The sequence below is a fragment of the Rhipicephalus microplus genome, chromosome 7 (assembly GCF_043290135.1).
Source record: "Rhipicephalus microplus isolate Deutch F79 chromosome 7, USDA_Rmic, whole genome shotgun sequence".
Taxonomy (NCBI): domain Eukaryota; kingdom Metazoa; phylum Arthropoda; class Arachnida; order Ixodida; family Ixodidae; genus Rhipicephalus; species Rhipicephalus microplus.
The window spans coordinates 21,588,514-21,616,292 of NC_134706.1; the positions used below are offsets into that span (position 1 = coordinate 21,588,514).

The window sequence follows — 27,779 nt, forward strand, 5'->3', positions numbered from 1 at the left end:
AACCAAGAAAGCACTGGCCAAACCCACACTGATGATGATACTGATGACCTCAGATAGATGGCGCTCACCCACAGAGGGTGATAGGCCAAGAACCGGGCGGCAGGATACTTAAATGAAACTAAAAGGAAATTAAAGCCAATCTGAAAAATTAGTTTTAGAGATAATACTACCTATAAACAAAAATATTTGCTGAGCAAGCGATCAAACCATCTCTTGTTTTTGATAGGCATCGCTACAAATTATGAACTCAAGATCTGAAAAGGTTAGGGTTCACTAGCACGGTAATCTTTTAGTTTCATTGATGTAATCAAACACAGTGGGGCATATATCCCTGGGGCAGTAACCAAATGAAGTGCCGCCAAGTGACAAAAGTACTGGTAGATTTACTTGTATTCCTGGTTTTTGTAATGGGGCTACTAAAAATGTTTTTCTCTGATAAGAGTAAGGATGACAGAATGAAAAGAAATGTTCAATCCACACAATTCATAGCAGGTTCCGTCAATTCCTCTTTGCCAAAAGCAATGTCAGACACCCAATGTTGCCATTAATTATAGCCGCGTGATGTGAGCGTTTGGAGGCAAGCTGAAAAATTAAATTGAAAAGAATCTGCGCAAGTCTCAAGCTTGTGATTTGGCACGAATGGCGAAAACGTGCAAACAAACGTACCCAGTGGATTTCTTTGAGATCCATTGACACGAAAAAATCACCGGAGTTGGAATGGACGCGTAGTGGGTGCATGTTTTGATGCCTGCTACCCATTACACAAAATGCAGCTGTGTGCGAAAGATTAACTTAGAAAAGCCATTTCGATCTCTGTATGCACTAGAGATAAATTATCGCTATCGCGTTCAACTCTTAGAGGCGTAGGATTCTCAACATTTACGGGACATAAAATTTCCTATAATGGTACTACTACTACAACTACTACTACAACTACCACCACCACTCATAATAATAATAATAATAATAATAATAATAATAATAATAATAATAATAATAATAATAATAATAATAATAATAATAATAATAATAATAATAATAATAGTATTTATTTCCCTTGTCCGGGAATAACATTTTTGTCTTAGTGCAGGCACGCGCGAAAATAAAATAAAAAGAATCAGTACATTGCAGTCTACAGAGAAAAAGCGGAAACGGAAATAAAGAAAGCGAAAACGCACAGATAAAAAAGAAATGAGCGCAAAATGAAAAGAATAAAAAAAGGATGGGATTGAAGGAATGGCAGTGAAAATTAAGTGAAGTATGCACAACAATGTGGAAGGCTTTCTGAAAAACGAAAAAAAAGAAGAATGCATACACAATGAAAAACTATCTTAAGACAGTGCAAAGCTGAGATATAGAGCAATGACAGAGGACTGTGAAAAACATCAAGATAATGAAAGTTAACATTATATAGACTTCCTAATTTCCGAGTAGTAGACAAAAGTAATATTATTTTAACATTAAGAATTATTATTATTATTATTATTATTATTATTATTATTCATTGTGGCTGTGCCGCAAGAAAAATAAAAGTGAAAACACCTCCGTCTTTCTTGTTTGTTTTTACTGCATCTGCCTCAAATTTTCGCTCACGGCAATCTATGTTTTTCGCTTACAAGCAAGTACGCTACCGACACCAAAAACTTTGTGCCGCGAGATCTTTAAAGAGACACTGAAGGCCACTAATAATTTGACGTTGATATTTGAAATAGCGGTCCATAAACCTCCTACTGTTACTTCTGGGTCAGGTAAGGGCCTATTTTGAAATAAATCACGTTTTAGTGGTTCGCGTCAGGTTAGCGCACTTCAAATTACCCGCCCCAAGAAGCGGACCGACTGGACCAATTCACGTCACTGTTGCGATGCACAAGGTTGCCCGGATTTACTGTGCTAGTAGCAGCAGATCGAAAGCAGACGGAGCCACAGCGGCAACAACGGCAATTGATTAATTTCCCGCCATTGAATTCTAGATTGTAGACGCTTTTGTTTCAATTGCAACCCACTAGATGGTACCACCTGTCCCGGGTAACCACGCGAAAACCACACAATCCACCTTTACAACCTAGAGCACAACAAAAAACTGTAGGGTGGGAGGCACCTCTGTCCCGCTCGGATCCGAAGACCCAAGAGGCTCTCGTGAGACGAGCGAGGACAGCGGCCCGTGCCAATGGAATCATGGACTAAGGAGCCCACCCACTTACACTCCTTCCTCGGTCGCAAATAAATGTTTCATTCTCTCTCGCGAAAATTGAATTTTTGAACCACTCGTGCCATTCCCGATAGTAACGTCCGGTGATTCTTTTTTCCATGAATCAAACAGAAACGAACAAGTAGCATTTTATTGCGTCTCTTGATGCACGGAATGTTCTTTATTTAGTGAAGTTAGGTCGATTACTAGAGATTAATTGTAGGCAGTCCATCTGATGTCATCGGGATCATTTTCAAAATGTCCTACTGTGGCACATGTGTTCTTGTACATTTACCTGAATTTCTCGGTGAGGGAACTGTTGTTGATAATATTGTAATTTTAGATGTTGTCATACATTGGTTTTCACTCTGACGTAAATTGTCATTTGACTTTATTGTCCCTATAAGGCTATCGCGTTAGAAAAGAATAGACATCCCTTGCGATATATCTCCTTTGCGAGGGCGATAATCTTCGGGTAACGAAAGCATATCATCAATGCCAATAACAACTTCTTTTATCGCACACTTCGTCTAAAACAGCAGTGATCGTGTGGCATTCGAACGATGAGTAGCATTGTATTCAGTATGAGGTCACAAACCATATAAAAGTGCATAAAAATACGCGTACGTACACCGCCCACCATTTTTTAAAAGGTAAAAATCGCCGGAGTTGGAATGGCCACGTAAAGGATACATAGCAAGTTTGAAAATAATGCACACACACAATTGCTAGTGTATTAAAGCCTGCGGTCCATTACACAGAATGGAGCCGTATCTCCTTTCCGAGGGCGATAATCTTCAGGTAACGAAAGCTTTTCATCAATGACGATAACAACTTACTATTATCGTGCACTTTGTACAAGATTCGTACAAGTACATGAAAAAAAACACGTGTACGTATACCGCCCACTGTGTTTTTTGTATTTTTTAGAATGGTGGGACAGCACGTTCCACAATATATTTCACGGCATTTCTATCGCTGATGCGTGGCTTCAGATAGTTCCACGGTACGCATGCGATGCCACCAAATGATGAATTATTAGATGTGGGCTATCCCCTACGAAGCGTAGTCGATATGCCTCGCCGGTATGATCCAGAAAGCAGCACTCGAGCGTGGCGAGCTCCGCGCGTATAAGGACTAGGGATAGCTGTGGTCTGGTTTCTCGCTCGGCCGCCTTTTTTTTCTCGAGCAGCGCAAGGGCGTTTCCTCCAGTGGCTAACGACCATCACGGCATGGGCCACAGGAAACAGATCAGGGAGGAACAGCAGCCTTTCGATGACCGTGACTTCCCAGGACTGAACCTGAACATTCCTTGCAGCGCTCGAGGTGGTGACGACGATGGCCGCAGCATTCCGACGTCCTTCTGTCACATCCTCAATTGTCTCTCCCGTTGGAACCGCTTGCTATGGCACGTTGGCTTGCAGTTGCGAGAGCTCCGTGGTCCAGGCAAGCTGTCTTTGGTACGGCTAGTCTACGGAGGCAGTGGCGGCGACAGGCAGCGAGCGTGCAGTCGCAGCGCGCGGATTATCTTCCACGTCCTCCTTGCTCGGCACAGCTGCGTCGAGAGCCTGCACCTCGACGACGTCCTCATCGAAGGCAGCGGACTCGGCGAGTACCGGGAGTGCGTCGTCTCGCCGCTCTGGGAAAACACGAGCTTACGGACGTTGTTTCTCGGCAGTCTGTTCAGCGACTACAGGTCAGTACGCTCTGCTTGCTTTGTCAGCGCTTAATTCATTGGCCGCCTGTTGTCTAATTAGTAGAGGCTGAAAGCGTCTGTTATTTGGATTCGTTAGGTTCGCCTAGCCACACCGTAGATGTCCTTAGATAATTCTGGCTCGTGAAAGCCAAGGTACCAACGAACTACGCTTGTAAATTGATGCGATCCATTTTAAAGAGCTTCAGGAATGGCTTGTGCATGCATGCTATCGGCGGTCGTCGTGTGTGGGTACTGTTCTGTCAGCTCGTCATTTCTAACCAGAACTCCAGCCTACAGATTAGGCAGGGCAAGTCGCTGGATATCAGTGATAATCTGCTGCTATTCTTGAGCAGCGCAGCGTCATTTTCAGCCGAGCAGTGGCGCAGGGCTCAACCCTGTCAAGTTAAGAGTGAAAGTTAAGTCGAGGAGCGTTTGTGAACACGGGGGCAAGGGTTCAACACAGGTACCGAGGATTTGCTCCTTTTTTCCTCAAGAGCATTATTTCAGTGAAAGATTCGTTCCGCTTAAAGATAGTCTTGAGTAAAACATTGAAATGAAAAATTAGTGAACATAAGGTGTCTGGATAGCCAATAATCTTGTCAAGTGGTCTTGACTTTTTAAGGGCAGTTACATCCCTGACGACAAGTCGACTTGCGTGTTCAAGAAACTTCTGTCTGTTCGAGCTTCCACTTTAACCTGAACTCAGTCGGCTCAGTACAGCTTTAGCACATTCAACCACACTGCCGCCATTTTGTGCAGGAGCATTCGAGGAGATCTCTTCAGAACCATCTTCACGATGAGAAACCTGCGAGAGCTTGTCGTCCTGGGCCGCAGCGCGGCGCCCTTGGTCTTGGTGGACTCAATTTGTCTGCTTCTTGTGAACACGACGTGCCTGACCACTCTGTCGATGCCAGGCCTCGTGTTCAACGAGCAAAGTGGAAAAATCTTGATCATCGCACTACAACGAAATGACACGGTTGAGAATCTGTCCCTACACGGCAGCATCGTGCAGTCGTACCTGCGAAGCGGACTTTCCCGATTCTCACGCTTTTTGAGCAACACCCTGCAGCTAACAAGCCTGAGCGTGGAAGGCGAGGCTGCGGATCCCGAGAGAACATACGTGGATCTCCTCGCCATTATTGCCCCACTGGTCGTCCGCGGGAAACTTAAGAAGCTGCGTCTCGCTGGCTATCTGCTAAACTCCAGTTGCGCGATCCTCTTCGCTGGCCTCGTGTCTCGGACAGATGGGAGCCTGGAAAGCCTCGACATCAGCGGCTGTCGGTGGCAACCCAAGCCTTCGCCCGAACGCGGAGGCAACGCTGGACCTAAGGACGGCCAGCAAACGTATCGTCGCGCACTCATCCAGTCAACATGTGCCTGGATTTGGGCTTTCGACCACACCGCGCGAATGAAACTGTCCTTCTTAGCGCTAAGCATCCGCGGCTTGAGGCCGCAGGATCTGTGGCCTCTTTTCATCACCGCCATCGGCATCAAATCCCTACAGGTCATCTCGCTGAGAGACGTGCCACGTCAATTTCTGAGCCTGGTTTGCCGTGCGATCCGGGAAACCGGAATGACTGGTCGAGTCCGGCTTGAAGGCCTTCACCACGTCGACTACGCGGCGCTAGTCGAGCTTCGAGAGTTTCCCCAAGTGTTACGTGAGGTGGGTGTTGGCTCGGTCGGATGCTCGAGTCCGAAGTTGTTTGGGGACACGGTCCGCTTGGCTTGTGCTTGGTACCCCATTACTGCGTTCAAGCTTCTCCTCACGCAGGAAGTCCTATCCGACGTCAGCACGATTCACAAGCTGAGCAAGTGCTTGAGAAGTACTGCCACGCTAAGGGAACTCGTTCTCATTGGTTACGACCGGCCGGATCTCGAGCATACCCTTAGACCTGGAAGTGACCCTCACAGCATTCTTCTCGACGCGATCTTCGCTAACGAAGGCATTCAAGAGCTGCGCCTTAACGGTTTTCGCTTGGGTCAGGACAACTTGTGGTTTCTAGCCGAGAAACTTGTCACCAGCGAGACGCTGTACGGATTCTTCTTCGCGTCCTGGGACCCGAACGAAAACGATCTGCTTGTGCAGCTTCTCGCCGCGGACATACGTGAGAACGACTTTATCGTCTACTTGCGTGTGGCGGAATCCGCGAGTGGTGCCAGGGAGCGTGAGAGATTCATCATCGATGATGTCATCGGTCGCAACCTGGGATACATTACGTGCGCTGCCTACCGTGTCGTCCACGACACAGACTTGCCGCGTTGCGTGATTTCTCATGGGGTCGTCTCGGAAAGTCCTTTCCTGTGGAAGGGAGTCCAGCAGCTCAGAAAAAAGCTGAAAGATACGTGTGCTTTGGAAAGCGTTTTGGAAGAGTCGTACAGCGGTCAATAGACATGTGAATATCGCTGGAACGGCATGCATGCTGTACTTAAGGCTCCTTCAAAATAGGTGTACGCGATGAATGTCGTTCGTGCAATCACCAGGGCACCGTTCCAGTGTTCTATACTATTCTGTTCACTTCTGTACCCACTGTTGTGCTTGATGGCTCATGTTCGAGAAAAGAAAGTAAACATGGTGCCAAAAGCGCAACTAAGCCCGTAGATGAAGGATAATATTGACTGCACGATTGGTCTTCCTGATGCTCTTCCTAGAGAGCTGATTCTGTACTCTCTGCATGTTTCTTGATCTCTGTGCCGTTCATCACTGCAGATACGAATGCTATATATGAAATCACCCAGCATATTTTATAGCATTCGCTTGTGTTCCTGCGTGGTCGTGTTTTTGACAAAACGTTTACTGTTTATTCGTTCTTATTGTTAGGAGTGTTTTACAATTTTTTAGCAAAACTCGCCAGTAGTGACGAAGAGAACAGCCTGTGTTCTCGGACGCTATTCACACAGACATAATTTACCCTTGGTCTCGTAGCCATCCGTCCAGTGACATCGTTTGTCGTTTTTGAGTTTACTTTTTATATCTGTATAGTAGTTTCCCCAGAAATGAAACCCATGGTTTGTACTGACGTAACTTGCTCGCAAGGGTGGTGTCAGGAGTTACTCATTAGTGCTCCAAATTAGCTTTCACAAGTCTTAAAAAAAGTATCACTCATGTTCATTGCCACTACCTGGTCACCTTTTTCATGTATGCCAAATCATGTTTTGTATTTGACGATGTGAGACTCTCACAAAATTTTTAAGTATTTGGAAATAAATGTGCTTATCAGCTTAGTATACTTGCCTCTGTTACAGTTATTTCTAAAAGAATGCTTGGCTGCACGGAGAGTTTCACGCTGTGCCTGGAATGGTGCTGATGTCTTCGCTCCGTAACTGCGGTCTCAAATGGTGCGGGCCAGCTGTGATGCATCGATATTAGAGATTTCTTGATAAAAGGCGGCTCTGTCAAATCTATATCCATGTGACACGAACCGCCCACGAGTTCGCTTGGCTTGCGCGGGCTTTGTTTCTGCGATTGACACAGCTCATTTCAGAATGCAGGCTGGAAAAGAAACTAAATTTCGTGTAGTGCCGAAAAGCCACAAAAGCAATAATATATACCACATGTCTTCCTCGTTTCGCACTCCTAAAACGCGCTTTCACGAACACCCGACTCTCCCTTGAATCGAGGTTGAATTATGGCCACAGAAGCCGCATTTTCGACGGAGGCAAAAGTACTCGAGACTTGTGCTGCCATCTAGGCACACTCTAACGAAACATAGGTGATCGAAGTGTTCGGAGCCCTCCGGTACGGCGACTCTCACAATAAGGTTGTGTTGGGACGTTAAAACCTAGCTAATAAAGTACCTTTGATGTAACCTTGCCGTAGTCCAGAGATCAGCCGTGCTGTTTTTTTTTTTCTTCAGAAAAGTACGGTCGCTGAAGTTTTTAAAGGTAAAGCGATTTGTGAGAACATTTGGACGCATTGCATTGAACTTTGCCCAGTAATCATAAATTTCATTTGTTATGACCGCAACAGTAGCTGTATAGAGTAATCCATGGTGGATTCGTGTTGACCGTGCTCGGCTGGAGAACCGAAATTGCGAATTCGATACGGCAGTGACGGTCGATATGAACTGATAGAGGGCCGTGCACTGTGCGGTGGCAGAGACCGTTGAGGAACGCCCGATGGTTGAAATTCGTGGAGTCCCCCACCCTACGGCATCTCTCATGAACACACAGGGGCATTGGCACGTAAAAAACAGGAAATATTACGTTCTGTCCATAAATTAAGCTAATGGCACAATGATTGCAATCACTATACACGCCTCTAAAAAAGATAGCCAAATACAAAGAATCACCATCACTTTCTGAAGCCGTATCTGCCAGCTAACTAATTATTTTCATAGTTGTGTAAAAAAAATTGAATGTTTCATAAAACTCCTAACGTGACATGTTCAAGCAACCCTGTAAAAGGGTATACAGACGTTAACACTTGTCGCGTTGTTGATTCCCGCCTTATGGGATATATTCGTCACCCACCCCTACAGATAAATGGCTAGAACGAGGCACTACCAAGCTCGAGTTTGTGGGTTTGATGCCAGACAAGTGGCAACATTTCCCCGAGGACGAAATGTGGGAGAACCTCTGGCAATAAACATTTACCCCAAGCGCCTACTACAACGTGCCTGCGTCAGCAAGCCGGTTTTGTGCGCGGCTGTCATCGCATAGCACATATGTAATTTACAACCTTCGGAAGGGCGTTTATAGGCCGGCATAAGCTTGAGCTCGTTGGCTGGGTTTCATAGCAGGAAGCAGTGCAGATACACGGTCGAGAAAGACTGACGGGACATGGCTCCCGTTAAGAATATATGAGCGTTTATTTCGTTGGTGGACAAGTATGTACACTTTTTGGGAAATGGAAATAACAAACAGTGTGGGGGGCGGGCGGGAATGAGAGAGCTCAACCCATGGGTGCCACTTAGTCCATGACGATGCAATGACTAGCCCGAATGGTATGACCCACCTGGTCGCTCATCAACCATCGCAAGGCGCTTGCTCCGTGATATCGCGCATGCGAGCGATAAAGATAAGACACGCTTTTGCGCACTCAGAAAATTTCTCGGTGCGTGTGACAGTCGGATGACAAATGAAGCATCGGTGGTTCTTTCAGATATTTCAGCACATGTTTTCTCAGACGCCTTCGTGACTGATGACTCATTAACACTGAGCGTTCCGGCCGCACAAAAGGGCTCCAAATTCGATTCGGCGGCGGCGAGATCCGCCGAACGGGCCCTCTCCGCACCGATCGCTCGATTTTCATGGTGTCTGCCACCGGATCGGCTCGCCGTGAACGAATAGGAGCACTAGCCGGGGTACTTGAAAAAAAAAGAGTGCTGCCAAGCCTGCCTCGCTTGTCATGTCGCATTGCACGTAACTTAATGTAACGAAATATCCGATGGAGGCGGAAATGTTGTAGGCCCGTGTGCTAAGATTTGGGTGCACGTTAAAGAACCCCAGGTGGTCGAAATTTCCGGAGCCCTCCACTACGGCGTCTTTTATAATCATATGCTGGTTTTGGGACGTTAAAACCCACATATCAATCAATCAATGTAACGAAATAGAATTTAGCTCACTTTGTGTAGTATTTCTCGTCCCGATCTCGTGGAAGAGGAAGCAGTTGGCGTAGCCGAGCTTATCGTGGTCTTGCATGACAAGACGAATACGCCAGCACCGCTGGCGTCGACGATTTTTTTTTGGTTCATGCATTACAAGACAGCGGCTTGCCAGCTAAGTAAGCAGTACTGCTTCTGCGTGCTAAGTTGTCAGTGAAGCCGTTTAAAGGGGCCCTGGAACACTTTTTTGAGCTACCATGCGATTAATTCACTGGAAGAGCTTATTGTCTCATAAATTCAACGCCGCAAAAATTTTAAGAATCCGTCCAGTGCGAGTGGAGTTACAAAGAGTTGTCGCATGCTGCAATTTCATTCTCTCTTTTCTCGTCCCGACGAAAGCGCTGGAAGCTAAGCAGGAAGGGACGGCAGGGCTGCAGAAGAACGTCACGCGCGCTTCGCGACCTTGAGCACTTTTTTCTTTGAACGCGTGGCTTTTTCAGTGTGATCGTGCATGCACGCGTAGACAAGCAGCGGCCTCCCGTGGCGATCTCTGTAACGAGCGGGCGTGTCATGTTAAAATCAGCCAATGGCTCATAGATGGGTCGTTTACGTATGATTTTTGGGCATATAACGTGATTTGTCGAGGGAAAAGAAAGCAAGTTTTTGGCTGACTTTGATAATTTATTGTCAATTCCAGACCACGTGCTGTGCTATATTATTCCGTTCGCGTGTTGCCGGGAGCCTCTAATACTGATCGGCAGCGTTCTCTGGCCATGCTCCAAAAAGTGTTGCAGGGCCCCTTTAAAGAAGTGAAAGCTATAGCGCTCTAATAATCGGAGTGTACCCAACCTGATTTCAATACAGTCTGGCGTAGCGTTGTTGGCATCCCCCGTCTGCTAGCCGCGGAGGGCATCCATCCCGCGTTCGCCCCGTGGTTCATTGCTCAGTCGGCTGATGGCGCTCTGTAGCTATTCGGGGGTGCGGCGCGCGTCCAGTGGTGAACGACGGTGTGTTTTGGCAGAGAATCCCACTCGCTGTAAAAAGCGGATGCTCCAGTGTGAACTAAGCGTAAATGTTGTAGCGAAGATGATATGGTCCGCCTCGGTCAGTCAGTGACTACGGCGCTCGGCTGCTGATCCGAAGGTCGTGGGTTTGATCCGTACTGTGGCGGTAGCAGCTACGATGAAGGTGAAATGGTATATGAGGCACACGTACACTCTGCAATGTTACACGTTACAGAACAGCGGATGGTCCAAATTTACGACGCACTCTTGAACGGTGTCCTTCATTGCAATATCGCGGTTTTGAAATGTAAAACCCTACATATTATAGTAAAGTTTAAATTATGCTCGCTGTAACGATTCACACTAACGCTATTGTTGAATCCCGTGCTGTTGACTTTAATTCTTGCGAGAATCACACGAAATCATAGGAAAAGTACGTTCTGGCAGCAGTTGGCTTGTTGCTTCGCGATGGTTTCCATTGTTGCCCGTAGGGTATCCTGCAGGGTGTCGCGCTTGAAATATCGAAGACGCGGGTTGTACTTCCGGACACAACAACTTTAAAAGGAGCTGCGTACGTGAATTTTTATGAATAGTAAACAAACCCCACCCCCCATGTTTCAGGTTGTTACGATGTCGTCCTCTGTGATGTGACTGTATATCGTATCATGATTTCGGCACTCAAATACCCTCCTAATTTCATTTTATTGCGAATTATCACAGATGCAAGGAGGATGCCTTCATTGTGATATACCATCTTTCCTCGCAGGTTTAGAAATAATTTGTGTTGATCGATTCTTGCCAGGACCATTGAGAGGTACTAATTTGTAGCTATTTATATGCAAAGCGAAGAAAGGGACATTTTTCACACAAAAAAGATAGCTCTTAGCAGCCTTGTCACGTTGGCTAGCCTCTGCATCATTGTATTTTTTTACTTGTTCCTGTCTCATCGACAACATTCCTTACAGTATACTAGCGGGCAGTCACGTGGTATAAATGACAAGAAAGTCGTACAATAGGATTCGTATCTGATTTATTTGTTTCCGCGATGCCACGGAGCCAAAGAAAAGTTTCTCGTTCTTCAACGATAAAAGTTGCACGATCAATCCAACGCTTGCCCAAAAGAGCAACGACTGAGATGTATTCAAGCGATAATAAGCAGCTTCATATCTGATGTGATGTCAAGCCCTGGGGACAAGCTTTGCCACATTCCGCTTTCGTTCAGTGAAATAATTGGCATAGAAGCTTAGCATTGAGAAACGGCGTGGTCTAGCTGTGTGCGCTAAGCGTCTTCACTTTCAAGTACAAGGGTCTCAGTAATTAACGGCCGCCTTGTTGCCTGCAAAACGGATATGAGCCAAAAAATAAGCATCGGAACAGAAGAAATAGATCTTGACGAACTCGACCGACGCATTCCGGAACTAGGCCTGAACGTCCCTTGCTGCGCGAAAGGTGGCGATGGCGAAGACGGCGTTAGTGGTCCGTCGTCGTCCCTCTGTCATGTCTTCGATAACCTGTCCAGCTGGAATTACGTCCTGTGGCACGTCGGCTTACAGCTGCGAGAATTCCGGGTTCCCGGTAGACTTTCGCTGGAACTAGTTGTCTACAAGGACGGTGGCGGCTGCGCACACCAGGCGCGCACCCGTGACGCGAGGATTCTGTTTCACGTCCTCCTGGTACGGCACGGCTGCGTCGAGAGCCTGCACCTGGACGAAGCCCTCGTGGAAGGCGCTGGACTCGGCGAGTGCCGGGAGTTGGTCGTCTCGGCCCTTCGCCAAAACACGAGCCTCCAAGCGTTGACCGTCTGGCGGCTTTGCGAGTACACGTGAGTACAACCCGAAACGCTGTTCCTGGAATGCAAGAGGGACTTGTGGCCGGTGTAGTCTGTACGGCTGCTTAATCGCGGGAGGTGCAGGATTCCACTTTTATATACGCGAGTTGGGCTGCTTGGTGCGAATAGACCTGAAACATAAGTGACTAGTGCGGAAAAAAAAAACACGGTGAAGAAAGTGGAGAGGATCTGCCACTGATGTGTCTAGCAAGTGCTGCAAGCAGATTACGTGAGAAAAGGTGTCCAAGCCCCGTATTCTAAAACGTCCCTTCACTCAACGCTTCCCCTTCACTTGAGAAAACCGATTGGAGCGCTGTCTCTAGGCACGGCAATATACTGCATATCAGCGATAGTCTACTGGGATTCTTCAGTAGCGCAGCGTCGTTTTCAGCTGAGCGGTAGCGCAGTGCTCAACTCTGTCAAGTGAAGGCTGAAATTCGAGTCGAGGAGCGTTTGTGAATACGGGGGTTAGTGTTCCGTCGCTGGCTCTCGTAAATAAGTAATGCGCATACCTTGAAATGAATTTCATCATTTAACTCCTCGGTTAAGTGTGTATTGTGGGGATTAAAGAGGTTCAAGCTTCAGTAGTAAATGCGGGCGCCCTCAGTGAGAATTTTTTTTTTTTCTGTGTGGGGCAGTTTTAATGTTGTACGTTTTTCAGCGAGTAATTATTCACGTGAAGTTAGCATTGCGTGCGGCCTATTTCCTTCGCATTCGTCTTTCATGCGTTAATGAGTTATGCTCAAAAAGTTCGTTTATACTTGTGTTACATCGCCTTGTGTTACTTCGCACACATTGAACCAGTGTGGGCCGCATATGACTAATCAAAGCAACCGGGCTGCTGACAGTCTTCGGGAATGCGTACGCGCAGGTCTTTTTTTTTTTCGTGAAAGGCATTGGGTGCGGATACATGAAGAAAGAACAGCACCAGATAACGATAACACCGACTATCAACTGACACTGTGCTGAGCTGGCGAAAAATGCGGCAGACACAAAACGTATTTGTGCATTCTCGAGGATGGTAGCACAGTCTTCGAATCAGGCGATTGCGCATGTGTGCTCGAAGAAAAGCGACGTAGAGCTTCAATTTCTTTTCCATGCAAGCTAAACGAAGGCATCCTCATGGATGGGCTTTCACTACTGCCGATTTACTTGATCATACAAAACGTGTTTCTTCACTGCCGTGTCTTTTGAAACGGACTATTTACTGAACCAGGGAACGAGTTTGCAACCGCGACAGTGCAGACAGTGCAAAGATGATTCTCCGCCTAAGGAATGCTTATGCCCCATTATGATCTGTTTACTGCAACGACGCGTTTGACGTGCGAGCGGCTGCAGAGTCAAGCAACATTTTGAACTATACTCTTACTTCCGTCCGGAAACTTGTTGGTACGTTTCGCCACACAAATGTCAGTCCTACTTAACCGACTAATTCGTTCCCCAAACTGTCACAACTTATTGTTAGCCGAAGAAACGACGTTAACATTGTATGTACGACTGTCATTCATAAATCAACTGTGATGTATAAACGCGCCAGTACTTGGCCATGTACTTCTTTTCAGGCATGTTACGTGGCGCCGTGGGCTTCGAAATGTAAAACTTGGGGAACAATGGTACCATTCGATTTATTTTTCTGTCGCATGTAGCCGTGCATGCAGTTCTGATTTTTTTTAAAACTTTATGTTGCTACGAGAGCCGCTATCTGAAGCTGTGATAGTGGCAGTGATAAAAAAAAACGAACTTTTTTTGCTGAAGCGTTACAAGAAACTTTGGATATCACCAGGAACTCGTAAGTTGAATATCAAGACGTATGTGAGTGGAGCATATAGCTGTAGAAAGCACCACACTCAGCTCTTTTTTTATTTTGACACTTTGTTGCAGTTATTGTCCACCCATTAGCTGTGGCGCATACCCACTGCGGGGTGTTGGCCAAGAATTGCTGCTGCGCCATGCCACATGTGCGCCACGAGGCTCCTTGCGACGTCTTCGAGCGTTAGCCTTCCTAAAAATGACGCTGGCACCTCTTACTTTCCTTAGACCTCTACAATACAGAATTAATGTAATGCATAACGTCAACTCCTGCCTTGTTGCGATTTGTTTAGCCTCGTTTGAATACGGTGAAGTGATGAACGTTTCTAAACGTTCAGCTACATTAGCTACAGCAGGGAGTGTAACGAGTCTCTAACCCCCGTATTCTAGCACGCCCCTTCACTCATCGCTCCACCTTCACTTGAGAAAGCCGACAGGAGCGCCATCTCTAGGCAGGGAAAATCACTGCATATCAGTGGTAATTCGCTGCTATTCTTGAGTAGCGCAGCGTCATTTTCAGCCGAGCAGCGGCGGAGTGCGCAATTCTGTCAAGTAAAAGGAGCAAGTCGAGTCGAGGAGCGTTTGTGAATACGGGGGGTAAAAGAAGCGTAATATGAACGCAGAAAGCTGCGGCTCTCGTTTTGGGAATGTACTATTCCGCACGGCACGAAATAGCTTATGATTTTTTTTCGTGATCAATACTTGTAAACTAGCCTAGCTTTCACTCGTTGAGGCCTTCCTAGTTTGTGTATTTCAAGCTGCATTTTTTCAGTTGATTTCGATTTATATAGCAGAACATGTGCTCATTATTCTTACGCACAAAAAATATGTTCACGCTCAAATGTAGCTCTATCAATTCATGGATAGAATGCCATTGCACAGTTTGTTGCCGCTATTAAGGAATTACCCGCCACGGTAGTCTAGTCGCTAAGGCACTCGATTGCTGACCTGCAGGGTGCGGGATCTATAATTGTGGCCGCGGCGGCAGCGTTTTCGATGAAGGCTAAAATGCTTGAGGCCCACGTGCTTAAACTTAGGTGTACGTTAATAAAACACCAGATGTTCGAAATTCGCGGAACCCTCCACTACGGTACGGTAGTTCTGAGGCGATAAACCCCATCAATCATTAATAAGGAATTGATTTTTTTATCGAGTGGCCGTACTAGTTGACCCTAATGAGCGTACTGAAATGCTAAAGCTGATGAATAAGTGAAGCATCTCTATAAAACTTTACTGCCAAGTCTGATTCTATGATATTTTGGACGTGTGGCATGTTTTTGTGGAAATACATGAGCGCACAAGGTAGAAGGAAAAACACTTGACAGGAAATACGCTCAACTTACAACCGAACTTTTATTAGAAAACAATCATTGCACGAGAACACAAACGCGCAGGCGCAACCAACTATCACTTCAAGGTACCACACCTCATGCTACTCCCCCCAAAGAAAAGACGGTAAACGTTTATCTACTTCAACAGCTTAAAAAAGACACATCAATTTCACTTAGTGCTACCGAAGGAACACTGAAAGGGGGGAGGGGGTTGGGTGGCACCTTGAGGTGATATATAGTTGGTTGCGCCTGCGCGTTTTTGTTCTCGTGCAATGAATGTTTTTTTTAAGTTCATAATCATATAGTGATTTTGGGACGTTAAACCCCACATATCAATCAATCAATCAACTGTAAGTTGAGCGTCTTTCCTGTCAAGCTTCTACCTTGTGCGCTCACATATTTCCACATTATGTTGTACCGACTGGCCCAGCATTGCACTTTATTGGCATGTTTTGTAACGTTTAGGTAATCAGTTCCGCAGGTGTATGCTGTGTTTGCGCATTATGCAGTCGTACCATCACACTACTAACATATTCCACAGTATATGGGTGGTCGCGTCAGGCGCAACCACTGGACAGTAAAAGCAACAGTAGTGTTTTACTATGGGATCAGAAACGCAGTCGAAGATAGCAGAGCGTTACAAAGAGTGACGAAGTGAAAAACTTTGCCGGATAGAAATTAAATCAGCTCGCAGAGATCATAATAAACTGCAGATAACTTAGAGAGGCCTTGATTATATCGTAGACATAAGTAGGCGGAGAATGAAGATGGTTATATTTTTCACTGTGAAGCTTGTAGTTGGTTTATGAATGTCAGGGGCCTGTGTACTGTGCGATGTCAGTGCACGACAAATAACACCGAATGGTCAAAATTTCCGAAGCCCTGCGCTACGGTGTCTCTGTCATATCGGGGTTTTGGGACGTAAAACCCGACATATTACCATTATTGGCTGTTTGAATGAACTCCGCGTTTGTTATCCCTCTCAATGTGATGTCTACTTCAGTGCAATTAGTGTGTACAAATGAAAGAAAAGTTAGTTAGGCACACTGTTTTCCCTGTCAGATACACTTATCCTGCCGAAATTTGCCATTTTTCTACCCACAGAAGCGTCCGTTCGGACCTGTTTGAAGCCATTGGCACTATGACGAACCTGCGTGAGCTGGCGCTGGACAGCACCTTACCGCGTTCGTTTGTTCAGGACGCTCTTTGTCCGCTTCTTGTGGACACCACGTGTCTGACAACCCTGTCAACAGTGGGGATTATTCACGACGACGAAACCGGTAAGCGTCTAAGCGACGCACTCCTGCGCAACGAAACTGTCGAGACATTGTCTGTTCAATATAGCATCCTGAATACGGGCCAGGATAACGAACGTTCCGTATTCTGTGACTTCCTGGCCAACAGCACACGGCTAACCTCTCTGAGCGTGCAAGGCGAACCCGGGTGTCCCTACTTCACCGACCCCATTATCAAAAGCATCGTCTCACCCCTCTTCTTCAGCACCAGGCTCCGTAAGCTCCGACTATGCAGCTTCCGGTTATCGCCCGACTGCGCGGCTCTGCTGGCTTATCTCGTTTCCCGACAAGGTTGCCTCGAGATTCTGGACATAGGCGACTGTCTCTGGAGCCCCAAGGACTGGCTGCAACGATGCTCGACCGGTATACCTGCAGACGATGACCAAACTTGTCTCTGGATGGAGATGTTCGATTTTACGGCGCCGGTTCAACTCTCTTTTATGGCCCTCAGTTACGATGAACTCAAGCTGAACGAACTGCGGGATCTGTTGAACACCGTCGTTGCCATCGAGTCTCTCAAAGCAGTATCGCTGAGAAAGGTGCCGTTGGACGAACTGAAGGCAGTCTGCCGAGTCATCAGGGAGGCCGGAATGCTTAGCCGGGTCCACATAGAGGAGGTCTACTACGTCGATTCTTCTACGCTATCTAATCTTCAAGAGTATCCGGAGGCGTTATCTAAGGTGGTGATCAGGTCCTTCGCCGAGACGGGTCCACAAGCGTTTGCAGAAGCAGTCCAGCTAGCCTGCTACTGCTATCGGGTCACCATGCTCGAACTCCAGCTGGCTCGGGGATTCCTCTCAAACGTCCTGGCTTTCCGCAAGCTGAGCGAGTACTTGAGCACCGCTGTATCGCTAAGGCAGCTTTCGCTAACAGGACGTGACGAAGCGCATCTCGGCCGTACTCTTAGATCGGCAAAGCAACCTTACAGCGTACTCCTCGACTTAATCTTCAAGAACTCGGCGATCAGAATTCTGCGGATAACTGATTTCTACGTGGGCGAGGAGAACTTGCGTTTCCTGGCTGACGAAGTTTGTGCCAGCAAGACCCTGTGTTGGCTCATCTTCTCATCCGTGGACAACGCAGAAAACGACACTTTCGTTCGGTTGATAGCCGCCAAGTTTCGCGATAACGTGACCATGTCTTATTTGAATGTCCTGGAACGCACAGACTGTGTGGACGATGAGTGGTTCGTCATTGAAGACGTCATCAGCCGCAATACTGGACACCTGACGTGCGCCGCGCACTATATTTTAGGAAAGGACCGCTCCCCGCGCTGCGCGGATGCCTTCGAGATTGTTCGAGGCACGAATGCTCTCATGAGTAGAGTCGACAACCTCAAGCAACAGGTCTAAGGCACGGGCATATTTCCAAAGACATCCGATCTTTAGACCCGTATAGGAGAATTATGAGGGTAGGGTCGCGTTTTGAGCAAGCCTAACAAGACGAAAAGGACAGTCATGTTCTTTGATACCGTAAAAGTACATTTAATTTCATCAGTTACCATTGTCAGAATTCTCATATGGCTTTGTTTTTAGGTACTTTGTTGTGCGCATTGTAGGTAGAAAAGAAGAAAAATGTCAGAATTCGCCTATCATACGAACCTGCTTTCGTTACGACAATATGAACCACAAGTGCTTCATTAGTATTGCGTTTTAATTTTTATAGGCATGTCTTGTGACCAAATCTCTTGCTCATGTTCATTACTCTTACTGGCTTCACATTTATCTCGGACATGTAAATGTTTTAAATTTGACATTGCCTCTTCTTTTATGATGTCATTTGAATAAACTGAGTGCTGCTATCAACGTGCCTGTGGGGCAGTTTATTTTGCATTAAGTCTTGGTGAAACGGAGACTTTAACCTGATCGCGAAAATCCCGGAAAGCCACGTACTCTCATGTAGTCTTTGATTCACCCGAATGCTCTCTGATGCTTCTTTCTGAACATTACGTAAATGAAACTTGCCACTGTGATTACGTATCCCTTATAACGCGATAGCGTGGAAAGGCTCGTTTCGCAGCAATTCCGACGTCTGTGTCGGCGTCGTTGGTTGCGAGCGAAAAATCATCTTATGCGGGACCGAAAAATCGAGAATCATGCCAATAAAAAAGTGATAAAAAATCTTTGAGCACAGTGGGGACCGAACCAGGGTTGTTTACCCAAGGGGAAATCGAACCCGGTTGTTTACAAGGCAAGCGAATGTTCTGCCACACTGCGATGTCTCTGCTTGTGAAAACAGTGAAAGTGGCTTTCATGTTTCACAAACACACGCTTCCGGTACGCATGCTTCACAATGCAATATGAAATGTTGCAGTTACATTGAGTGGTACAAGCGACCATTGCCAACGGTGTCGGCATATGTGAATATCATAATGGCTCCGTGGTTGAAAGCCGCTACCCCACTACAAAAGGCGCACACGCTACTGCGCCTATTCCCTTTAAGGAGCCCTCCAACACTTTTGAAGCACATATATTTTGTATGTGTTTGGCATAGACCGATGGCCGGGGATAATTTTAGTACAGGTCAAAGCACCGATATCATATCATTTAGTATATTAATCGTGCAATAAAGTCACCTCATTGCTGCCGACCGCGTCGGCGCACAGTGGCGCTCGCTAGAACTACGCGGGCGGAAATGACGACGATTAGCGCAGCCTATCACAGGATGTGTAAAGCCTCGCTCCGAAGCAAAAGGACCTGCTTGAGTTCTTACAAGTCGGGGAGGCTCATTTCTACCATCTTTATTCAGCTGTTCGACCGCGTAAACAAAACGGCGTGGTCAGGCACCATGTTGCCTGTTGCTATAACAACAGCGTAATAAACACATTTGACTGAACAGGCAACAATGGTGTACGAGCTTCCTCTATTTGAGAGCTTTCAGCCCGTGTCATTGGAGGACTCCTGCAACGTGAAACAGGAAGTGAAAAGTGGTCATGTCACCCCGCGAAATTTGAGTAGAGGGTAGGCTTTTTTTCTTGTAGTTTGAATTTTTTAAACTGAACAACTTTGTGCTGCGTGCCGCTATTGCTGCCGTTCTTGCTGCACTGATTTTTCCGTGCGTCATTCTATACAGTCCACGAGTGAAAAGTGGGGGGTTGAAAAGTGTTCGAGGGCCCGTTTAAGGCCACGTAGTGGGTGCATAGAAAATTCGAAGAGGTTTCATGCACTCAGTGCTTCAAGTGCGCACTAGAGACGGCACGTCGTGATCGCGTTCAACTCCTAAAGGCAAAGATTTAGGATTCCCTATTTTTTGTGTATGATGCTTTAAGATACATTTGCGCACAGTTCTTCGTTAGCGCTTATGTTGATTCTTCCTCAATCTTAGATTCGTTTTCTCGCGTCAACTCACTGTATCGTGCACTGGCTCTTGAAGACACCTCTTTCATCCGGTTTTGCATTGTCTTTTGTGACTATCGCTGGCAAAGAACTGATTTTACTTTGCTTTGTGCGTCGTGTACACGCGCCAGTCGAGAAGACAGCGTGTAGCCGGAAAGCGATTGATCTTGAGAGGATGAACGCTTAGCGTTGATACTATGCACTTGTTTTGTAAAGAAATAAGTGGTTTGGAGGACATAGCACCTGCCGTATAGGTAGTGAATACGAGAAAAAACTGCTCTCTTGTCCTTAAATTCACACTATTTAAAGGGTCATTTAAGGTAAGACCTAATCCTTTGAAGCGACGTCTTCATTGGAATTGCAAGAATGTACAGTACTCGCGAATCAAACAGGCCATCATTTTTTGTAGCAGAATGATTGCTGTGGAGTTCACCGAGATACCCACGTCTTGTCGCGATGGAACTGGTACCTAAGGATTTTGTCGACTGGGATCTATGCGATAGAGTTGAAACTACACCAATATGACTATAACGGAAGACGGAGGAAACGAAAATATGCGTGTTACTTTGCCTTAAAATTGTTCCATTCCAATCCGTGAGTACTGCACAAAGATAAAATTGGTGCAGCCGAACTTACACGTCTTGATCTGGTTCTCTGCGTAACTTTGGGATTTTTTTTCGCGAAGGCCGCTGCTAATAAAGTCACATGATTGGAAACCCAAATTATTGGTTTATGGAACTCAATATCCAATTGTTTTTCATGCGCCCAGGCTGATAAGCAAGTGGTTGCGCTGTTGGACACCTGATTCGCTTGCCCAGAGGACGCTCCGTCACCAGCCCCGCCTACTTGGCCATTGCGCGCAAACACTCGGGCCCCAGAGGTGACGTCACGGTCAACAGGGCACGCACCTTTTAGTTCTGAATAAAGCTGACGCGTGGGGGCGCCGCTACAAGCGCGTGACGCACATGTAGGGATTCGTGGTGCGTTGCCAAGCGAGGCTGCTGTACTTGAGTTGTTCGATGTAGTCCACAAAATGGTATGGCTGCAACAGCGAAAGGTGACTGTTATGGACTCTAATGGAACTTGCCATTACTTGCCATTGCTTTGTAGAACATAGGACCACTTCGCATTACTTCGTATCACCAGGGGCAACTAGGAACCGATTCGCACCACCACTTTATCCTTGCACCGATAGTGGAAGCTACGCCCACCTAGTTGCCCGTTCGTTTTATTAAACGGTTATTACTTATTTTGATCTGTCTGTAATGAATGTTACCAGCAATCAACAGCGACTTGTTCGCATCCAAAAAACGCACTCGTTGTAAGGTGTTACGTTTTATACACCCCTATATGAACGGCACCGCTGCAGTGGCCTAGTGGCTAAGGTACTCGGCTGTCGACCCGCAGGTCACGGGATCGAGTCCCGGCTGCGGTGGCTGCATTTTCGATGGAGGCGAAAATGCTGCAGGCTCGCGTGCTCAGATTTGGGTGCAAGTTAAAGAACCCCAGATGATCAAACTTTCCTGAGCCCTCCACCACGACGTCTGTCATGATCATATGGTGGTTTTGGGATGTTAAACCTCATGAAAAATTCCAACTCCTACATGAATTTGCGGCTGAGTGGAACAGTAACTGCAGTGCTAGCCAGCTTAAACGAAGGTGGTGGGTTCGAACTTCGCCGGGGAGGTCGCATTTGCATAAAGATGAAATGATTGAGGTACGCGCACTGTGAGATGTGATTGCACGTTAAAAAAAAACACGCGATGATCATTATTTCTGAAGCCCTCCACTATGTCGTTTCTCACAGTCATACCATGTTTTTGGGTCTTCATACCCAATATATTATTACCCGTATATGAATTATAAGGTGCATAAACCGAAATGTTCCTTGAGGCGGCAACGCTATTGTCGGCAAGAAAACATTCTCGTCAGGGAAGCAACAAAAAATCGCTCGTGTTGTCTGCGTCAATAGTTCACCTAACATCACAAGTAACTTAGGGTTCAGTACTCGTCATGACTGCAAATTTAATAGGGCAGTCTCAGACAGTCGGTATATTCGTTCCGGACATTGAATACGATCTCGACATAGTCCCGAAGGAGTGTCAGAGTGAAAACACGGGTGAAGGAACCGAGCACACTGACGGAGTCGCTGACTTGACTGTAGTCTTCGTAGTCCACATCATACGCAGCGATGCCGTAGGCCAAGGTCAAGTGCGGCAGCCTCAGGCTGCAAAGCTGAGAAAAGAAATGATCCCGCGTGAAATGGCTGCGTGGCTAGCAAACGAGACAACGTGCAGTTACAAGATGTTTTTTGTAATTATTACAAATTATTGAAGCAGCGAGATGCGTTGCTGCTATGTAATTGACATTTCTTGTCACTACAGTCGAGGAGTGTTCTTTCACGTGAGTGTTTTAAGAACGAGGAGCTGAGGTGCTGCAACAAATGCGCGATTTTTTTGTTACTACGTATTACTGACGCAGTCACATCACTGCTGTTATGCAACTGACGTTTCATGTCGCTAGACTATATAAGTGTATTCGGTCGCGAGTGTGTACTTTGAACAAGGAGCTGAAGTTTTATAAGAAATGCTTGTATGAATGAGCAAATGGGAATTTTAAAAATTCGTTTTTCGTTAGAGGGCCCATGACCCGGTCACTCAAGAGTTTGTAGTTTTGAACGAAAAAGAAGGACAAAGGACAAGAACAACAAGAGAGGAGGCAGGGAGGTTAACCAGGCACATGCCCGGTTTGCTACCCTACGCTGGGAGAAGGGGAAGTCTAAAGATGAGAGAGACAGGAAAGAGAAGAGAAAAAGACAAAGAAAATTGGTTAGTCAATGGGCTGACGCGTATGCAGTAGTGGCACTACACAAAAGTTAAAGGCGTTCGCATAGGCCCGTAGTCCTCAAAAAGTGCAAGAGGCCTTTGACTGCCTTTTGAGCCGACGAAGGATAAGGACGGTGCTCCTGCAGCATCTGCACAGTGTGAGGCTGATCGTTCACTTGTCGCAATACGTCGGAAAGCTGTTTTTTCTCGGGGGCAAATCGAGGGCAACGGCATAGCAGACATTTGATGTCTTCTTCGGTGCCGCAGACGTCTCATACCGCACTGTCCGTTGAAACTAGTCTAATATGCCGAGAACTAGTCTGTTATGCCAACACGGATATTAAAATTGGGCCATCAATACATTTCGGTGCAAAACAGGCAATGAACGTCGCCGGCTGTAAATCTCACCCACCGCCGGTGACCGCCATTTTGCGGTGGCACCTGTGACGTCATGTTCAGCAAGAGGTGGTGCTGTCGTCTTACACTCCAGCTTAAGCTACTGTAAATCGTCGAGTTTCATTTCTAAGCTGAAGAAAGCTAAAGTTCTCACATTTCACGCTCAGCTGGTTACGGAGCACTATCAATCGCTGGAATGAAGGCATTTGCACAGCCGGCTGCAATTGTTACCCCATGGCTCACGATAACGTCAGCGTTGCCCGACTCTCAGGCTACCCGTGTGTTGCTGCAAATATTCAATAGTAATTTGTGTTCAACCTAAAATGCAGCCAAAAATTCTGCAGTCCTTTGTGTCCAGATTCGGGTGCATGTTAAGAACCCAGGTGGTCGAAATTTCCGGAGCCCTCCACTCGGGCATGTTTCATAATAATATCGTGGTATTGAGACGTTAAACTATATATATATATGTATATATTAATCAATATTTGGGGCACCCTATAAACTACACAAGGTGACTGGAGGGATGACCGCCGCCGCTGTGGCTAAGTTGGTTTTGAGAATCGCACGAGTTAATTTAAGCTCTTCATGTAATTATGGGTCTTCTGCACAACTCCATATTTATTTCCTGTCGAGCCTGATTAAACCTAGTGGTGAGTCACTGGTGAGGGTCTGTACTAAGTACCTTTCCTTCTTCTGTGTTCAACATTGCGAAACAGTGTTGAAATAACGGTGAGCTACGTGGACAATTAAAAATTGAGGGGCAGCGTTCGACGCTCACCTTTTGGACCATGTCAGTGTTGTTGTCGAAGGAGAGTATACGCCCATCGTCTTCGTTGAAATACTGGGTGCCCTGAAGTCCGGACTTGTAGCGGGTGCCGACGCTGAAGTTGGGGTCCACGAATGCCTAACACAGCGAGTGCGAAACAGGTCGGAAAACTGAAGCATATGTGCAGTGGTAGAGTTATGCGATACGCATTGAAACCAGTCGCCGAAGAGGGAAGCAATCTTACTTTCAGTTATGAGGTCGAGCACGTTTTCTATGTGAAGTATGCTTTTGCTACTGTTGTTGCCATTGTTGAAGTTTACATTGTTGTTACAGCCCCAATAGAAGTAATCCCGCGGACTATACTACGCCTAGCAGGAGATGAAAAAAGCTGGATTGTTAAGCGCAAAAAAAAGTCAGGGTAGCTGAGCATTAGAGGGGTGAACACTGAGAATCGGCGAAGCTGGTGGCCTTGTTCTCGTCCTATCTCTCCTGCTCTGCCACACTTATCTTTCCCAGCCCTTGCTGTAACCACTATTATATACATGACAATATCATCATTTACCATATCCCCTTCTTTCGCTCTTGCCCCTCATGACTCCTCCTCATGACTCCTCCTCAACCCTACTTCATTTTCACTTCAGTTTCACACCCTCATCCCCTCCTCAACTGCCTCTTCCTCTTTTTCGCTTCTATGTACCCTTTTCTTGTTCTGGCATACAAGGCTATGCTATGTCGTACCTTGTGGCCCTTCTCCTTTCTCTCCTCCACATCCCCTCATCACAGCACTTCACCCTCACCATCCTTTCTGATACTTGCTAGACACTATGCTATACATAGCTACGGTGTGCTTCCACTTCCTTTGGTGAGATTTTTTTTTAGGTAGCTGGCCATGGTGAGAACCGAAATTGAAATGTCTCCGCTATTTGAAAGAATGAAAAATGTAGTTCACTCCTGCATCATGAGATCGCTACAGCACGAAAGGGAAACACGTTTTTACGGAAGCGGTTCATAGTTCATTATTCACTTATATATGAGAGTCTGCACGATGCCTGTTGCTGTTCGGTATCTATGGCACTGTTTGGCTTGTACGCATGGTGGTACATGTCGTTCCCGACACAGCTAACGTCCCCTAGCGTGATTGAGCTTTCAGGATATTGAAGTAGTTAAGATACACATTGATGCACAGCGCGTGGCGGATAATAAGCATAGATTGAAGCATGATGCAGATAATAAATTGGTACGCGATATGCGATTACACAATGCGTTGTCACATCTGGAGGGAAAGAGTGAATTAGTGTACTCCTCTCGCCTGAAATCTTATGGGGCGACCAGCAATATCACAGCTCGTGAACTTGCACTCATCTAAGTGCAAGTATGCGCATCAAAAGAAAAGCAATTTCTCTCGTATTATTTCATTACCCTTCCAAGAAAAAAACACGTTTGCGGCCAGGAGACACTTTGTAAAATAGAAAAAAGACCCAAAAGAAACCTTTGGCGCAAGATTCAAGTATCGGCACGAGTCTCTGCACCGCCAAATTTTGATGGCGTTTATAATAGGCTACCCTGTTCGTAACCCGTAAAATTGAAGCATATCGTCTCCTGAGGGAACCATATACCTAAAATACCGAGGGCCACGACCTCTAGTAGATACCACGTGGCCCAAACACGAAACAACTCTTCCAAGCCCGTGACATGTCCGTGGAAAGTTTCAGCGCAAAATTTAACAGGAAGATACATTCATTTTAGAATTTAAAAATAAACGAATGGTGGTAACATTAGCGTTGGTAGTGCTTCTCAGTGTATAGGTCAACGGTCTAAACTAATGTATTGCTTCACTTAAATTTAAGAAGCCATTAGTACAGGCTTTTTTTTCATACATCGGTTTAGGAATGCTCCACATAAGCACGCTTGTGTGGCTGGTATTGACCTCACGTCGGCGTATCTTGCGAAAGACTCCGCACCAGGGTCATGCTCACACTGTGACATGAAGCCCACTGGTTCTCCGGTTTTGAGTTTAGTCCGTCTGTCTTTCATGGTGACCGAAAGAGCCCAGATGGCGTCCATGCCTCGAGCAATCAGCCTCTCAATGGATTCTGCCGCACTGTTCTGCGTTCGGTAACCCATGAATCGCGATTTGACTCGTGTCTAAGAAGACAGGGGTCAAATAACTACCGTTGTTGTGCTTCAAATGAGAATTTGAAACACAACAGCGGTAGTTTTGGAGTATTCGTAGGACAAGACCAATAAATAGGCGCACAACCAGGTGAGGCTGGGACAAAAGAAATGCCAGACACAGGCGCTACTTTTCACCACCTTCGAGGCCTAAAAGACAATTAACCTTTTAGAATTAGAGATAACAACCATATATGGCCAATCAAGTCCGAAAATATAAAGAGTTAAGGTGCTAACAGTGTGCAGAAGCCGTTCATCACTCTCACCTCCAAAGAAAAATATCTACATGACGGGTGGGGAATGCTTGTACTGTAGTTTGCCTCCTGCGCTAGCATCATATTTTGTCACTTACTAATTTATATATACCGCTTTGAGGCGCTCAACAGAGTGCTGAATTGCGCCTGTGTCACATGCGTTCTTCTCAGCATTTGTGCGGTTGTACGCATAAAATGTGATAGATAAACAGCGCGAAACATCAGAACAGTGAGGGCGGACATACATCCACGCGTAGCACTGATTGGCAACTCAAGTTTGTTGCGGCGTAGAACGTAAATAAATGCAGTTTGCGTATCAGCCCTCGTCGATATGGTAGGAAAAACTGGAAAAACAAACGAAGAAATGGAAGCAGATGGACACCGATGCAAGATGAATTGAGCAAGTGACATAAATGACTATCACGATTTAGCAGCAGAAAAGTGCGCAATTTCCTTTCCAGATGATAAAATAGAAGGAATGCTTACACATGTATCGTGTGACGGAGCAATCGCGTGGGCCTCGAATATTTCACGCGTTAGTTTGTTTGCGGTTAGTGGTTGACACGTCGCGTATACCCGATTCGGGACAGTGCTCGCAATATTTGCAGGGAATTCCAAGATGACCCCTGATGGCTCTCGTTACGTTATACTGGTGCTCGTGAAGCCGCTCATTCAAACATCGGCCAGACTGGCCCACGGACTGCTTCGTACGTGTCCATGATATACTGTACAGAACATTCGCAGCACATGAAACAAACCATGACTTATGTCTCATTATGCATTAAAAGCCTTAAGCGGTGGACTTTTTAACCTTTACTACACAACCCGGCCAGCTTGTGAAGAACCGTTAAAGAGACTCCTATATTCGCACGTTGGTCTATTTACTTCAAATTATGAGACGCATAGTGTAAATTTGATAGTGCAGTGATGTTCTATTGGCAGGGCGGCTTTTGATGCATGTTTTGAAGTCGTCCGCATGACATGGCCTGGCTGTACTTCCTTTCAAAGCCTTCAAAGCCTTCTTAAAAGACTTGGTCTTCTGGACTATGGCACAGACAGATTACGCGTATAATCGTCTCTAATCAAGCTTAATACTTGTCCTTTTTTGCAATAACTACGAGACTTTTTAAGCGCATCGGACAGATATAAATTTGCGAAAACTCGTAAAATTTTCTCTTTTTTTCTATTCAAACTAAATAATAGATATTGTGAAAAAAATGCAGAGAAATGAATAGATAAATCTACTTTCCCATCATGTCAAATTTGTAGTTGCCGCTGGTAGCGAAAGAGTCAGGCCTCGTCAGCATAATTGGTGGCACCACGTGGCAGTCCTGGAA

General features: G+C 46.2%; 2 protein-coding genes across 2 annotated transcripts; both read left to right on the forward strand.

The window, feature by feature from the left end:
- Positions 1-3,133: 3,133 nt before the first annotated feature.
- Positions 3,134-7,109, forward strand: LOC142767329 (uncharacterized). The gene is made up of 2 exons (XM_075868814.1): positions 3,134-3,884; positions 4,644-7,109. The coding sequence occupies exons 1-2, from the start codon at positions 3,421-3,423 to the stop codon at positions 6,271-6,273; spliced, it is 2,094 nt and encodes a 697-aa protein (XP_075724929.1). The 5' UTR covers positions 3,134-3,420; the 3' UTR covers positions 6,274-7,109.
- A 4,444-nt stretch (positions 7,110-11,553) lies between these two features.
- LOC142767330 (uncharacterized) lies at positions 11,554-18,499 on the forward strand. The gene is made up of 2 exons (XM_075868815.1): positions 11,554-12,253; positions 16,504-18,499. The coding sequence occupies exons 1-2, from the start codon at positions 11,781-11,783 to the stop codon at positions 18,044-18,046; spliced, it is 2,016 nt and encodes a 671-aa protein (XP_075724930.1). The 5' UTR covers positions 11,554-11,780; the 3' UTR covers positions 18,047-18,499.
- The last annotated feature ends 9,280 nt before the right edge of the window (positions 18,500-27,779 follow it).

Excerpts from the sequence above, each read along its gene's own strand:
- LOC142767330 (XM_075868815.1), top strand. The coding sequence starts at position 11,781 with ATGAGCCAAAAAATAAGCATCGGAACAGAAGAAATAGATCTTGACGAA. Across the intron at positions 12,254-16,503 it reads TGGCGGCTTTGCGAGTACAC|AAGCGTCCGTTCGGACCTGT; the intron begins GTGAGTACAACC and ends TTCTACCCACAG.
- LOC142767329 (XM_075868814.1), top strand. The coding sequence starts at position 3,421 with ATGGGCCACAGGAAACAGATCAGGGAGGAACAGCAGCCTTTCGATGAC. Across the intron at positions 3,885-4,643 it reads AGTCTGTTCAGCGACTACAG|GAGCATTCGAGGAGATCTCT; the intron begins GTCAGTACGCTC and ends CATTTTGTGCAG.